Genomic DNA, 16,855 nt, shown 5'->3' with positions numbered 1-16,855 from the left:
AGGGAGAAAGGAAAGAGAGAGGAGAGGGAGAGAGGAGAGGGAGGAGAGGGAGAGGGAGAGAGGAGAGAGAGAGAGGAGAGGGAGAGAGGAGAGGGGGGAGGAGAGAGGAGAGAGAGATGAGGAGAGAGAGAGGAGGGAGAGAGGAGGAGAGGGAGATGAGAGAGAGAGGAGAGGGAGAGAGGAGAGGGAGGAGAGGGAGAGAGGAGAGGGAAAGAGGAGAGAGAGAGAGGAGAGGGAGAGAGGAGAGGGGGAGGAGAGAGGAGAGAGAGAGGAGGGGGAGAGAGGAGAGGGAGGAGAGGGAGAGAGGAGAGGGAGAGAGGAAAGAGAGAGGAGAGGGAGAGAGGAGAGGGAGGAGAGGGAGAGGGAGAGAGGAGAGAGAGAGAGGAGAGGGAGAGAGGAGAGGGAGAGAGGAGAGGGAGAGAGGAGAGGGGGGAGGAGAGAGGAGAGAGAGATGAGGAGAGAGAGAGGAGGGAGAGAGGAAGAGAGGGAGAGAGGAGAGAGGAGAGGGAGAGGGGAGAGAGAGAGAGTAGAGGGAGAGAGGAGAGGGGGAGGAGAGAGGAGAGAGAGAGGAGGGGGAGAGAGGGAGGAGAGGGAGAGAGGAGAGGGAGAAAGGAAAGAGAGAGGAGAGGGAGAGAGGAGAGGGAGGAGAGGGAGAGGGAGAGAGGAGAGAGAGAGAGGAGAGGGAGAGAGGAGAGGGGGGAGGAGAGAGGAGAGAGAGAGGAGGGAGAGAGGAGGAGAGGGAGATGAGAGAGAGAGGAGAGGGAGAGAGGAGAGGGAGGAGAGGGAGAGAGGAGAGGGAGAGAGGAGAGAGAGAGAGGAGAGGGAGAGAGGAGAGGGGGAGGAGAGAGGAGAGAGAGAGAGGGGGAGGAGAGAGGAGAGAGAGAGAGGGGGAGGAGAGAGGAGAGAGAGAGGAGAGAGAGAGAGAGGGGGAGGAGAGGGAGGAGAGGGAGAGAGGAGAGGGAAAGAGGAGAGGGGGGAGGAGAGAGGAGAGAGAGAGGAGGGGGAGAGAGGAGAGAGAGATGAGGAGAGAGAGAGGAGAGAGAGAGAGGAGGGAGAGAGGAGGAGAGGGAGAGAGAGAGAGGAGGGAGAGAGGAGGGAGAGAGGAGGGAGAGAGAGAGAAAGGAACAATTTGAAACAGATTTTTTTCTGGTCTTTCAGTTACAGTTCTATTTATTCACACAAAAGAAGACAAATAAAAGACGACCTAATTTAATGATTATTGCAACTGTTTGAATTGAATGTAAGTATTTGTGGTGTTTGAAGATGGAGTGTTGATTCTGTAATCTGTAGTTTATTTGATTTTATATTGATCATTAGGAATTTGTTATATTGTTGTCGTCGTCTCAATGGGTTGAATAGATCAAAAGTAACAAATAAAACAAATACATTTTGCAGATAAAACAAGTTAAAAAGGGTAGGTTAGCCCCCCCTCCCCTCTCCCACCTGGTGAATGGAGCTGACGTTGGTGCTGCTGTCAGAGCAGTGGGTGTAGTTCATCTGTGTAGGGTAGGGGGCACCGGTGAGCTGCTGCCACAGCCTCCTGTAGACATACTGCTGGATCAGGGGGTACAGCATGAACATGGAGAAGGCATAGACACCAACCACTGGCTCTATCAGGAACACACGGACCATCATTAACCTAGTGAAGAGAGAGAGAGAGAGAGAGAGAGAGAGAGAGAGAGACACAGAGAGAGAGAGAGAGACCCAGAGAGAGAGAGAGAGAGAGAGAGAGAAAGAGAGAGAGAGACAGAGAGAGAGAGACAGAGAGACAGAGACAGAGAGAGAGAGAGAGAGAGAGAGAGAGAGAGAGAGAGAGAGAGAGAGAGAGAGAGACAGAGATAGAGAGAGAGAGAGAAAGAGAGAGAGAGACAGAGAGAGAGAGACAGAGAGACAGAGACAGAGAGAGAGAGAGAGAGAGAGAGAGAGAGAGAGAGACAGAGAGAAAGAGTATTAGCATCCCTTTGTGAACCTGTCCTCTCTTCATTGTATGAAGGGGGGGGGAGGGGGGGGGGCAGCCTTTATTGGCGTCCACAGCGCCTGGGAAGCAGCTGTTGTGGCTCAAGGGCAGAACATTTTTCCTCCTTGTGTAGCTGCCTGGCTATTGGTCCATCACTATAAATGTCCTCCTTGTGTAGCTGTTATTGGTCCATCATTATAAATGTCCTCCTTGTGTAGCTGCCTGGCTATTGGCCCATCACTATAAATGTCCTCCTTCAGTTGCTGGTACTGGTTGTCCTTTAGGGTTAGGCCCCTTTTTTCTCCACTTCCTGTCTGATTGATGTGCCCAAAGCAAACTGACCTGTTGCTCAGGCCCTGAAGCCAGGATATGCATATAATTGGTATCATTGCAAAGAAGTTTGTAGAAATGTTAAGATAAGGTAGGAGACGATAACACAATAGATATAGTAGGAGAAATCCAAAGAAAAAAACAACCAGATTTTTTTTTGGAGTGAGCCAATGCTCTTACAATGTAACGTATAGGGAAATAATTAAATCTAGCTTACAGTATGCAATTCCTATGGCTTCCACAGGGTGTCAGCAGTCTTTGTTCAAGGTTTCAGGCTTGTTTCTTCCAAAACGAGTAAGAATAATGAGTTTTACTACAAGGACACAGTCTTGGAAATTCATGTGTACGCGCGCCATGAAGACAACGCACACCTACTAAAATTGATTTCCTATTGAACATACTTCTTTCCGAAATAAATATTATAGTTTGATTACATTTTAGGGTTTCTGAGGAGTAAATAGAAATGAATTTTGACTTGTTGAAGCAAAGTTTAGGGGTAGATTTTCGGATTCCTATCTTGGCATGTTGAACGAGCGAGGGGATTACTCAAATCGATGGCGCCATCTAAACAGAGTTTTTGGGATATAAAGATCTAACAAAACAACACTGCATGCTGGGACCCTTTGGATGACAAATCAGAGGAAGATTTTCAAAAAGTAAGTGAATATTTCATCGCTATTTGGGAATTGATGAAACCTGTGCCGGTGGAAAAATATTTTGATGTGGGGCGCCAACCTCAAACAATCGCATGGCATGCTTCCGCTGTAATAGCTACTGTAAATCGTAGAAGTTAGATTAACAAGAATTTAAGCTTTCAACCGATATAAAGACACTTGTACAGTGGGGGCAAAAAAGTATTTAGTCAGCCACCAATTGTGCAAGTTCTCCCACTTAAAAAGATGAGAGAGGCCTGTAATTTTCATCATAGGTACACTTCAACTATGACAGACAAAATGAGGGAAAAAAATCCAGAAAATCACATTGTAGGATTTTTAATTAATTTATTTGCAAATTATGGTGGAAAATATGTATTTGGTCACCTACAAACAAGCAAGATTTCTGGCTCTCACAGACCTGTAACTTCTTCTTTAAGAGGCTCCTCTGTCCTCCACTCGTTACCTGTATTAATGGCACCTGTTTGAACTTGTTATCAGTATGATCCAGCCTCTTTTTAAGTGGGAGAACTTGCACAATTGGTGGCTGACTAAATACTTTTTTTGCCCCACTGTATATATCATTGGAAAATAAAATAGACCAACTACGGTCACGTATATCATACCAACGGGACATTAAAACGGGACATTAAAAACTGTAACATCTTATGTTTCACCAAGTCGTGGCTGAACGTCGACATGAATAACATACAGCTGGCGGGTTATACACTGTATCGGCAGGATAGAACAGCAGCCTCTGGTGAGACAAGGGGTGGCAGTTTGTGTATATTGTTGGTTGAAGATATCCCTCTAGTGGTGTGGGGGCTGTGCTTTGGCAAAGTGGGTGGGGTTATATCCTTCCTGTTTGGCCCTGTCCGGGGGTGTCCTCGGATGGGGCCACAGTGTCTCCTGACCCCTCCTGTCTCAGCCTCCAGTATTTATGCTGCAGTAGTTTATGTGTCGGGGGGCTAGGGTCAGTTTGTTATATCTGGAGTACTTCTCCTGTCCTATTCGGTGTCCTGTGTGAATTTAAGTGTGCTCTCTCTAATTCTCTCTTTCTCTCTTTCTCTCTCTCGGAGGACCTGAGCCCTAGGACCATGCCTCAGGACTACCTGACATGATGACTCCTTGCTGTCCCCAGTCCACCTGGCCGTGCTGCTGCTCCAGTTTCAACTGTTCTGCCTTATTATTATTGGACCATGCTGGTCATTTATGAACATTTGAACATCTTGGCCATGTTCTGTTATAATCTCCACCCGGCACAGCCAGAAGAGGACTGGCCACCCCTCATAGCCTGGTTCTTCTCTAGGTTTCTTCCTAGGTTTTGGCCTTTCTAGGGAGTGCAAAAAACTCTGTATATAGCCTCCACACTGACTCTGTACCGGTACCCCCTGTATATAGCCTCCACATTGACTCTGTACCGGTACCCCCTGTATATAGCCTCCACATTGACTCTGTACTGGTACCCCCTGTATATAGCCTCCACATTGACTCTGTACCGGTACCCCCTGTATATAGCCTCCACATTGACTCGGTACCGGTACCCCCTGTATATAGCCTCCACATTGACTCAGTACCGTAACCCCCTGTATATAGCCTCCACATTGACTCTGTACCGGTACCCCCTGTATATAGCCTCCACATTGACTCTGTACCGGTACCCCCTGTATATAGCCTCCACATTGACTCTGTACCATAACACCCTGTATATAGCCTCCACATTGACTCTGTACCGGTACCCCCTGTACATAGCCTCCACATTGACTCTGTGTCAGTACCCCCTGTATATAGCCTCCACATTGACTCTGTACCAGTACCCCCTGTATATAGCCTCCACATTGACTCTGTACTGGTACCCCCTGTATATATCCTCCACATTGACTCTGTACTGGTACACCCTGTATATAGCCTCCACATTGACTCTGTACCGGTACCCCCTGTATATAGCCTCCACATTGACTCTGTACCGGTACCCCCCCTGTATATAGCCTCCACATTGACTCTGTGTCGGTACCCCCTGTATATAGCCTCCACATTGACTCTGTACCATAACACCCTGTATATAGCCTCCACATTGACTCTGTACCATAACACCCTGTATATAGCCTCCACATTGACTCTGTACCGGTACCCCCTGTATATAGCCTCCACATTGACTCTGTACCGGTACCCCCTGTACATAGCCTCCACATTGACTCTGTGTCGGTACCCCCTGTATATAGCCTCCACATTGACTATGTACCGGTACCCCCTGTATATAGCCTCCACATTGACTCTGTATCAGTACCCCCTGTATATAGCCTCCACATTGACTCTGTACCAGTACCCCCTGTATATAGCCTCCACATTGACTCTGTACTGGTACCCCCTGTATATATCCTCCACATTGACTCTGTACTGGTACACCCTGTATATAGCCTCCACATTGACTCTGTACCGGTACCCCCTGTATATAGCCTCCACATTGACTCTGTACCATAACACCCTGTATATAGCCTCCACATTGACTCTGTACCGGTACCCCCTGTATATAGCCTCCACATTGACTCTGTACCGGTACCCCCTGTACATAGCCTCCACATTGACTCTGTGTCGGTACCCCCTGTATATAGCCTCCACATTGACTCAGTACCGGTACCCCCTGTATATAGCCTCCACATTGACTCTGTATCAGTACCCCCTGTATATAGCCTCCACATTGACTCTGTACCGGTACCCCCTGTATATAGCCTCCACATTGACTCTGTACCGGTACCCCCCCTGTATATAGCCTCCACATTGACTCTGTGTCGGTACCCCCTGTATATAGCCTCCACATTGACTCTGTACCATAACACCCTGTATATAGCCTCCACATTGACTCTGTACCGGTACCCCCTGTATATAGCCTCCACATTGACTCTGTACCGGTACCCCCTGTACATAGCCTCCACATTGAATCTGTGTCGGTACCCCCTGTATATAGCCTCCACATTGACTCTGTACCGGTACCCCCTGTATATAGCCTCCACATTGACTCTGTACTGGTACCCCCTGTATATAGCCTCCACATTGACTCTGTACCGGTACCCCCTGTATATAGCCTCCACACTGACTCTGTACCGGTACCCCCTGTATATAGCCTCCACATTGACTCTGTACCGGTACCCCCTGTATATAGCCTCCACATTGACTCTGTACTGGTACCCCCTGTATATAGCCTCCACATTGACTCTGTACCGGTACCCCCTGTATATAGCCTCCACATTGACTCGGTACCGGTACCCCCTGTATATAGCCTCCACATTGACTCAGTACCGTAACCCCCTGTATTTAGCCTCCACATTGACTCTGTACCGGTACCCCCCCTATATATAGCCTCAACATTGACTCTGTGTCGGTACCCCCTGTATATAGCCTCCACATTGACTCTGTACCATAACACCCTGTATATAGCCTCCACATTGACTCTGTACCGGTACCCCCTGTATATAGCCTCCACATTGACTCTGTACCGGTACCCCCCCTGTATATAGCCTCCACATTGACTCTGTACCGGTACCCCCTGTATATAGCCTCCACATTGACTCTGTACCGGTACACCCTGTATATAGCCTCCACATTGACTCTGTGTCGGTACCCCTTGTATATAGTATATATACTGTTGGAGCTAGAAACACAAGCATTTAGTTAGATACTACTGCACTGTTGGAGCTAGAAACACAAGCATTTAGTTAGATACTACTGCACTGTTGGAGCTAGAAACACAAGCATTTAGTTAGATACTACTGCACTGTTGGAGCTAGGAACGCAAGCATTTAGTTAGATACTACTGCACTGTTGGAGCTAGGAACACAAGCATTTAGTTAGATACTACTGCACTGTTGGAGCTAGAAACACAAGCATTTAGTTAGATACTACTGCACTGTTGGAGCTAGAAACACAAGCATTTAGTTAGATACTACTGCACTGTTGGAGCTAGAAACACAAGCATTTAGTTAGATACTACTGCACTGTTGGAGCTAGAAACACAAGCATTTAGTTAGATACTACTGCACTGTTGGAGCTAGGAACGCAAGCATTTAGTTAGATACTACTGCACTGTTGGAGCTAGAAACACAAGCATTTAGTTAGATACTACTGCACTGTTGGAGCTAGAAACACAAGCATTTAGTTAGATATTACTGCACTGTTGGAGCTAGAAACACAAGCATTTAGTTAGATACTACTGCACTGTTGGAGCTAGCATTTAGTTAGATATTACTGCACTGTTGGAGCTAGCATTTGGTTAGATACTACTGCACTGTTGGAGCTAGCATTTAGTTAGATACTACTGCACTGTTGGAGCTAGCATTTAGATAGATACTACTGCACTGTTGGAGCCAGCATTTAGTTAGATACTACTGCACTGTTGGAGCCAGCATTTAGTTAGATACTACTGCACTGTTGGAGCTAGAAACACAAGCATTTAGTTAGATACTACTGCACTGTTGGAGCTAGGAACACAAGCATTTAGTTAGATACTACTGCACTGTTGGAGCTAGAAACACAAGCATTTAGTTAGATACTACTGCACTGTTGGAGCTAGACACACAAGCCATTTGCTACATCCTGCAATAACATCTGCCAAACACGTGTCTGTGACTAATAAAACGTTATTTGACTTGAGGTAGTGTTTGACAATGGCCAGTGACGGTGTCTTGTGAGAGACTCACGTATGGTCTTGACAACGGTTGACTCTATTCAGTCTGCATGGCTGAAGCGTTACAGCTAGCGAGCTGTAGATATTTAAAGGTAAAGAGTTACTGTTGAGCCGACATCTGCCGCTGTTGCCCTGAATGCAGTCTCCGCTAATGCTTGAACTTTCCCTTTAAATTTAAACGACGTCGAATTTCTCCGCGATCCTTGAAACGGGAACAGAGCCCTAAAATCATCCAGTCGTCTCTCCTCAGGGAGGCCCTGGCTGTTTCCAGACGTCGCTCACTTGATTAAACGTGTCATTTAACACAATAATAACACCAAGGGGGAATTTAGCAATCTAATATAGCTACAACAACAAACCTTAAAAGGTGCTGTAGGACCGACGTACTGCTGCCGGGTTGGTAGATGCTAGACGTGTTACCATGGTGAAATAGTAGAGATAAGACGGACGGTTAAACACTTTAGAGATTAACTTCGTAAGGTGTATTAATACCCCTTCTACATACTACACCAACTGGCACCCTATTCCCTATATAGTGCACTAGTTAAGACCAGAGCCCTACGGCACCCCATTCCCTATATATAGTGCACTAGTTAAGACCAGAGCCCTATGGTAAAACTATACTTTTCATACTAAAAAAAAGTAGTGCACTTTGTCGGGATTTGATAGAAAGTGATGAAAACCGATTTACCTGATGTAGTTGTTATTCAGACACCATTCATTCTGTTCTCACGAGCGGCTTCAGAGAGAAACACACCTTGTTCACAAACACACACACTCCCACACTTAGACACGCACACTACCAGACTCAAGACACTCCCCCACACACACACACACACACATACACACACACACACACACACACACACACACACACACTCCCAGCAAGGATGTTTTCCAGAGTGCAGGTGTCAGTCAGAGAACCTAGGACACAAACACCTGTCTGACATCACAGTATACACACACACACACACACACACACACAACACCTGTCTGACTCTAGTGCACACTACACACACCGCATCGCTAAGCAACCCTTAGGCTGTTACGGAATACAAAATCCTCCTGGGGACACACCCTCTGAGCTGTGGTAAATGAGAGAGAGACAAAGAATGAGGACTTGAGAGGGAGAGGGGGAGGGGGAATCAGAGGCAGAGGGGGAGCAGAGGGGGAGGGGGGAACCAGAGGGGGAGGGGGGAGGCAGAGGGGGAGGGGGGAGCAGAGGGAGAGGGGGGAGGAAGAGGGGGAGGGGGGAGGCAGAGGGAGAGGTGGGAGTAACCAGAGGGGGAGGGGGGAGGCAGAGGGGGAGGGGGGAGCAGAGGGAGAGGGGGGAGGAAGAGGGGGAGGGGGGAGGCAGAGGGGGAGGGGGGAGGCAGAGGGAGAGGTGGGAGGAACCAGAGGGGGAGGGGGGAAGCAGAGGGGGAGGGGGGATGCCTTATTTTAAATTGTTTTGCCCCCTCATCAATCTACACACGATACCCCATAACAACAAAGCAAAAACGAGTTTTTGGAAATGTTAGACCCTATAATCAGGACTTTGTTGTAGCTCCATCAGCAGTGACGACAGCCTTGAGTCTTCTTGGGTATGATGCTACAAGCTTGGCACACCTGTAATTGGGGAGTTTCTCCCATTCTTCTCTGCATAAAACATAGAGCCTTATAGTGTGATCAGCAGAACATAGAGCCTCATAGTGTGATCAGTAACGCCTTATAGTGTGATCAGTATAACATAGAGCCTTATAGTGTGATCAGTAGAACATAGAGCCTCATAGTGTGATCAGTAGAACATAGAGCCTCATAGTGTGATCAGTAGAAAATAGAGCCTCATAGTGTGATCAGTATAACATAGAGCCTTATAGTGTGATCAGTAGAGTCTTATAGTGTGATCAGTAGAACATAGAGCCTCATAGTGTGATCAGTAGAACATAGAGCCTAATAGTGTGATCAGTAGAACATAGAGCCTCATAGTGTGATCAGGAGAGCCTTATAGTGTGATCAGTAGAGCCTTATAGTGTGATCAGTAGAACATAGAGCCTCATAGTGTGATCAGTAGAACATAGAGCCTCATAGTGTGATCAGTATAACATAGAGCCTCATAGTGTGATCAGTAGAACATAGAGCCTCATAGTGTGATCAGTAGAGCCTTATAGTGTGATCAGTAGAGCCTCATAGTGTGATCAGTAGAGCCTCACAGTGTGATCAGTAGAGCCTCATAGTGTGATCAGTAGAGCCTTATAGTGTGATCAGTAGAGCCTTATAGTGTGATCAGTAGAGCCTTATAGTGTGATCAGTAGAGCCTTATAGTGTGATCACTAGACATTGAGGTTACATCGAGGTTACAAGAAAATAAAAGCACATAACTCACCTTTTCTTACAGAGTCATTACAACAAAACAAACCTACCGACCGCAGGGCAGAAAAGGGTTCAACAAGGGCCAGTTTCCTGGAGACGGATTAGTTCTGGACTAAAAACCATGGGCAGTGTTTTTTTTAAGAAATAAATTAAATGTATTATATTTCCATTTACTGTAGGTAAAATGAATATGGCTGAATCATTATCTGCATTTTTAACAAACAACAAATAAAACATGTCATGTTTTATTTAAAATAAAAATGATGTGTGCCTATAGCTCACTATGAAAATATGTTACACAAAATAAATGTTTTTTTTTTTGTCTAATGGCATATTTCTAATGTGGTTGCTGTTGACAGTTTAATTCAGGGTGGTTTTAGAAATGGACACAACAGCATAACCCTCTTTTATAATAAAGTTTATTAGCTTCATATCCCAGGGGAAAGTGCCAATCAAGACATACGGTTTTACATACAGTACAGGTGTACTATTCCATTCCTTCTATGCTACGGTTACAGCTGACCATTACAAAAAAGGTAAGGAGAGAAGAGAAAGAGAGAGTGGAAGGAAGGAAGGATGGAAGGAAGGAAGGATGAAAGGAAGGAAGGAAGGAAGGAAGGAAAGAAGGAAGGAAGGAAGGAAGGAAGGAAGGAAGGAAGGAAGGAAGGAAGGAAGGAAGGAAGGAAGGAAGGAAGGAAGGAAGGAAGGAAGGAAGGAAGGAAGGAAGGAAGGAAGGAAGGAAGACAAAAACATGCTTCTGCTATGTTGTGTTGTGTTGTGTTGTGTGTTTTATTTATTTACACCATCATATGTACAATCGGAGAAGAAAGACAACGGGTGAAAGGAATATTCTTCCTCAAAACAAAACGGCATAACCGGTTGGACCAGAACACCTTTTTATTCATTATTATTCATTAATATTTATTATTATTTATTTTGTTTGTATTGAGTCAACATGGACAATAAGTGTTAAGTGTTTTCCTGGACACTGATTAAGCATAGGTCATAGGTCATAGGTCAAAGGAGGGAACTGGGCCTAAATGTGTCATGGCAACCCTGGTTGACCCTGAGTGGCGCTATACGGTCTGCTGAGACATGGTTCTATCTGTTCATCAGTACCTGACCTGCACAACCACTTCAGTCTGTTTCATCTGTCAATCATAAATGTCAACCTATCTCTATTATATCTTCATGACGTCAACTGGCCACTGGTACCTGGTCCTAACCTGACCTGTATGTACCTGGTCCTAACCTGACCTGTATGTACCTGGTCCTGACCTGACCTGTATGTACCTGGTCCTGACCTGTATGTACCTGGTCCTAACCTGTATGTACCTGGTCCTAACCTGACCTGTATGTACCTGGTCCTAACCTGACCTGTATGTACCTGGTCCTAACCTGTATGTACCTGGTCCTGTCCTGTATGTACCTGGTCCTGAACTGTATGTGCCTAGTCCTGTCCTGTATGTACCTGGTCCTAACCTGTATGTACCTGGTCCTGACCTGACCTGTATGTACCTGGTACTAACCTGACCTGTATGTACCTGGTCCTAACCTGACCTGTATGTACCTGGTCCTGACCTGTATGTACCTGGTCCTGACCTGACCTGTATGTACCTGGTCCTAACCTGACCTATATGTACCTGGTCCTAACCTGACCTGTATGTACCTGGTCGTAACCTGACCTGTATGTACCTGGTCCTGACCTGTATGTACCTGGTCCTGACCTGTATGTACCTGGTCCTGTCCTGTATGTACCTGGTCCTAACCTGTATGTACCTGGTCCTGACCTGACCTGTATGTACCTGGTACTAACCTGACCTGTATGTACCTGGTCCTAACCTGACCTGTATGTACCTGGTCCTGACCTGTATGTACCTGGTCCTGACCTGACCTGTATGTACCTGGTCCTAACCTGACCTATATGTACCTGGTCCTAACCTGACCTGTATGTACCTGGTCGTAACCTGACCTGTATGTACCTGGTCCTGACCTGTATGTACCTGGTCCTGACTTGTATGTACCTGGTCCTGACCTGACCTATATGTACCTGGTCCTAACCTGACCTGTATGTACCTGGTCCTGACCTGTATGTACCTGGTCCTGACCTGTATGTACCTGGTCCTAACCTGACCTATATGTACCTGGTCCTAACCTGACCTATATGTACCTGGTCCTAACCTGGCCTGTATGTACCTGGTCCTAACCTGACCTGTATGTACCTGGTCCTAACCTGTATGTACCTGGTCCTGACCTGACCTGTATGTACCTGGTGCTGACCTGACCTGTATGTACCTGGTCCTAACCTGACCTGTATGTACCTGGTCCTGTCCTGACCTGTATGTACCTGGTCCTGACCTGACCTGTATGTACCTGGTCCTGACCCTTATGTACCTAGTCCTACCCTGACCTATATGTACCTGGTCCTGATCTGACCTGTATGTACCTGGTCCTGACCTGACTGTACCTGGTCCTAACCTGTATGTACCTGGTCCTGACCTGTATGTACCTGGTCCTGACCTGACCTGTATGTACCTGGTCCTGACCTGTATGTACCTGGTCCTGACCTGTATGTACCTGGTCCTGACCTGTATGTACCTGGTCCTGACCTGACCTTTATGTACCTGGTCCTGACCTGACCTGTATGTACCTGGTCCTAACCTGTATGTACCTGGTCCTGACCTGTATGTACCTGGTCCTGTCCTGTATGTACCTGGTCCTGACCTGACCTGTATGTACCTGGTCCTGACCTGTATGTACCTGTTCCTGAACTGTATGTAACTGGTCCTGACCTGTATGTACCTGGTCCTGATCTGTATGTACCTGGTCCTAACCTGTATGTACCTGGTCCTAACCTGACCTGTATGTACCTGGTCCTAACCTGACCTGTATGTACCTGGTCCTAACCTGACCTGTTTGTACCTGGTCCTAACCTGTATGTACCTGGTCCTAACCTGTATGTACCTGGTCCTAAACTGACCTGTATGTACCTGGTCCTAACCTGACCTGTATGTACCTGGTCCTAACCTGACCTGTATGTACCTGGTCCTAACCTGTATGTACCTGGTCCTAACCTGACCTGTATGTACCTGGTCCTGACCTGGCCTGTATGTACCTGGTCCTGACCTGTATGTACCTGGTCCTAACCTGACCTGTATGTACCTGGTCCTAACCTGTATGTACCTGGTCCTGACCTGTATGTACCTGGTCCTGAACTGACCTGTATGTACCTGGTCCTGACCTGTATGTACCTGGTCCTGACCTGTATGTACCTGGTCCTGACCTGTATGTACCTGGTCCTGACCTGACCTTTATGTACCTGGTCCTGACCTGACCTGTATGTACCTGGTCCTAACCTGTATGTACCTGGTCCTGACCTGTATGTACCTGGTCCTGTCCTGTATGTGCCTGGTCCTGACCTGACCTGTATGTACCTGGTCCTGACCTGTATGTACCTGTTCCTGACCTGTATGTAACTGGTCCTGACCTGTATGTACCTGGTCCTGATCTGTATGTACCTGGTCCTAACCTGTATGTACCTGGTCCTAACCTGACCTGTATGTACCTGGTCCTAACCTGACCTGTATGTACCTGGTCCTAACCTGTATGTACCTGGTCCTGACCTGTATGTACCTGGTCCTGTCCTGTATGTACCTGGTCCTGACCTGACCTGTATGTACCTGGTCCTGACCTGTATGTACCTGTTCCTGAACTGTATGTAACTGGTCCTGACCTGTATGTACCTGGTCCTGATCTGTATGTACCTGGTCCTAACCTGTATGTACCTGGTCCTAACCTGACCTGTATGTACCTGGTCCTAACCTGACCTGTATGTACCTGGTCCTAACCTGACCTGTTTGTACCTGGTCCTAACCTGTATGTACCTGGTCCTAACCTGTATGTACCTGGTCCTAAACTGACCTGTATGTACCTGGTCCTAACCTGACCTGTATGTACCTGGTCCTAACCTGACCTGTATGTACCTGGTCCTAACCTGTATGTACCTGGTCCTAACCTGACCTGTATGTACCTGGTCCTGACCTGGCCTGTATGTACCTGGTCCTGACCTGTATGTACCTGGTCCTAACCTGACCTGTATGTACCTGGTCCTAACCTGTATGTACCTGGTCCTGACCTGTATGTACCTGGTCCTGACCTGTATTTACCTGGTCCTGTCCTGTATGTACCTGGTCCTAACCTGACCTGTATGTACCTGGTCCTAACCTGACCTGTATGTACCTGGTCCTGACCTGACCTGTATGTACCTGGTCCTGACATGTATGTACCTGGTCCTAACCTGACCTGTATGTACCTGGTCCTGACCTGACCTTTATGTACCTGGTCCTTACCTGACCTGTATGTACCTGGTCCTAACCTGTATGTACCTGGTCCTGACCTGTATATACCTGGTCCTGACCTGACCTGTATGTACCTGGTCCTGACCTGTATGTACCTGGTCCTGACCTGACCTGTATGTACCTGGTCCTGACCTGACCTGTATGTACCTGGTCCTGACCTGTATGTACCTGGTCCTGTCCTGTATGTACCTGGTCCTGACCTGACCTGTATGTACCTGGTCCTGACCTGTATGTACCTGTTCCTGACCTGTATGTAACTGGTCCTGACCTGTATGTACCTGGTCCTGATCTATATGTACCTGGTCCTAACCTGTATGTACCTGGTCCTAACCTGACCTGTATGTACCTGGTCCTAACCTGACCTGTATGTACCTGGTCCTAACCTGACCTGTTTGTACCTGGTCCTAACCTGTATGTACCTGGTCCTAACCTGACCTGTATGTACCTGGTCCTGACCTGGCCTGTATGTACCTGGTCCTGACCTGTATGTACCTGGTCCTAACCTGACCTGTATGTACCTGGTCCTAACCTGTATGTACCTGGTCCTGACCTGTATGTACCTGGTCCTGACCTGTATGTACCTGGTCCAGTCCTGTATGTACCTAGTCCTAACCTGACCTATATGTACCTGGTCCTGACCTGACCTGTATGTACCTGGTCCTAACCTGTATGTACCTGGTCCTAACCTGACCTGTATGTACCTGGTCCTGACCTGACCTGTATGTACCTGGTCCTAACCTGTATGTACCTGGTCCTAACCTGACCTGTATGTACCTGGTCCTGACCTGACCTGTATGTACCTGGTCCTGACCTGACCTGTATGTACCTGGTCCTAACCTGTATGTACCTGGTCCTAACCTGACCTGTATGTACCTGGTCCTGACCTGACCTGTATGTACCTGGTCCTGATCTGACCTGTATGTACCTGGTCCTAACCTGACCTGTATGTACCTGGTCCTAACCTGTATGTACCTGGTCCTGACGTGTATGTACCTGGTCCTGACCTGTATGTACCTGGTCCTGACCTGTATGTACCTGGTCCTGACCTGTATGTACCTGGTCCTGTCCTGTATGTACCTGGTCCTGACCTGACCTGTATGTACCTGGTCCTAACCTGACCTGTATGTACCTGGTCCTGACCTGACCTGTATGTACCTGGTCCTGACCTGACCTGTATTTACCTGGTCCTAACCTGACCTGTATGTACTTGGTCCTGACCTGTATGTACCTGGTCCTGACCTGACCTGTATGTACCTGGTCCTAACCTGTATGTACCTGGTCCTGACCTGACCTGTATGTACCTGGTCCTAGCCTGACCTGTATGTAACTGGTCCTAACCTGTATGTACCTGGTTCTGACCTGTATGTACCTGGTCCTAACCTGTATGTACCTGGTCCTGACCTGACCTGTATGTACCTGGTCCTGACCTGACCTGTATGTACCTGGTCCTAACCTGTATCTACCTGGTCCTGACCTGTATGTACCTGGTCCTAACCTGACCTGTATGTACCTGGTCCTGGCCTAACCTTGTGTGTGGTTTGCTCTCTCATGATTTGGTAATACAGGACATTTCCGCGACAAATGACCAGGAAGTGGCTAGTTAATGACCAGGTGGTAGCTAGTTTAATGACGAGGTGGTGGCTAGTTTAATGACCAGGTGGTGGCTAGTTTAATGACCAGGTAGTGGCTAGTTTATTGACCAGGTAGTGGCTGGTTTAATGACCAGGTAGTGGCTAGTTTAATGATCAGGTGGTGGCTAGTTTAATGACCAGGTAGTGGCTAGTTTAATGGCCAGGTAGTGGCTAGTTTATTGACCAGGTGGTGGCTAGTTTAATGACCAGGTGGTGGCTAGTTTAATGACCAGGTAGTGGCTAATTTAATGGCCAGGTAGTGGCTAGTTTAATGACCAGGTGGTGGCTAGTTTAATGACCAGGTAGTGGCTAGTTTAATGATCAGGTGGTGGCTAGTTTAATGACCAGGTAGTGGCTAGTTTAATGGCCAGGTAGTGGCTAGTTTAATGACCAGGTGGTGGCTAGTTTAATGACCAGGTAGGCGCTAGTTTAATGGCCAGGTAGTGGCTAGTTTATTGACCAGGTAGTGGCTAGTTTATTGACCAGGTGGTGGCTAGTTTAATGGCCAGGTAGTGGCTAGTTTAATGACCAGTTGGTGGCTAGTTTAATGACCAGGTAGTGGCTAGTTTAATGACCAGGTAGTGGCTAGTTTAATGATCAGGTGGTGGCTAGTTTAATGACCAGGTAGTGGCTAGTTTAATGGCCAGGTAGTGGCTAGTTTAATGACCAGGTAGTGGCTAGTTTATTGACCAGGTGGTGGCTAGTTTATTGACCAGGTGGTGGCTAGTTTAATGACCAGGTGGGGGCTAGTTTAATGATCAGGTGGAGGCTAGTTTAACGACCAGGTGGTGGCTAGTTTAATGACCAGGTGGGGGCTAGTTTAATGACCAGGTGGTGGCTAGTTTAATGACCAGGTGGGGGCTAGTTTAATGACCAGGTGGTGGCTAGTTTAA

The 16,855-nt window shown here is 47.3% G+C and overlaps 1 protein-coding gene across 1 annotated transcript in view; it reads right to left on the bottom strand.

Moving 5' to 3' along the window:
* The window catches only part of LOC139388703 (solute carrier family 46 member 3), a 29,558-nt gene extending 21,147 nt beyond the window's left edge, over positions 1 to 8,411 (bottom strand). The window contains exons 1-2 of the mRNA XM_071135553.1: positions 8,313 to 8,411; positions 1,444 to 1,639 (exon numbers count right to left, since the gene is read on the bottom strand). Coding sequence (XP_070991654.1) covers positions 1,444 to 1,635 — 192 coding nt within the window. The 5' untranslated portion in view covers positions 1,636 to 1,639; positions 8,313 to 8,411. The remainder of the gene's footprint in view (positions 1 to 1,443; positions 1,640 to 8,312) is intronic.
* Between the last annotated feature and the right edge of the window lie 8,444 nt (positions 8,412 to 16,855).

The sequence above is a fragment of the Oncorhynchus clarkii genome, chromosome 29 (assembly GCF_045791955.1).
Source record: "Oncorhynchus clarkii lewisi isolate Uvic-CL-2024 chromosome 29, UVic_Ocla_1.0, whole genome shotgun sequence".
NCBI lineage: Eukaryota > Metazoa > Chordata > Actinopteri > Salmoniformes > Salmonidae > Oncorhynchus > Oncorhynchus clarkii.
This window is presented reverse-complemented; position numbering and strand designations above follow the sequence as displayed.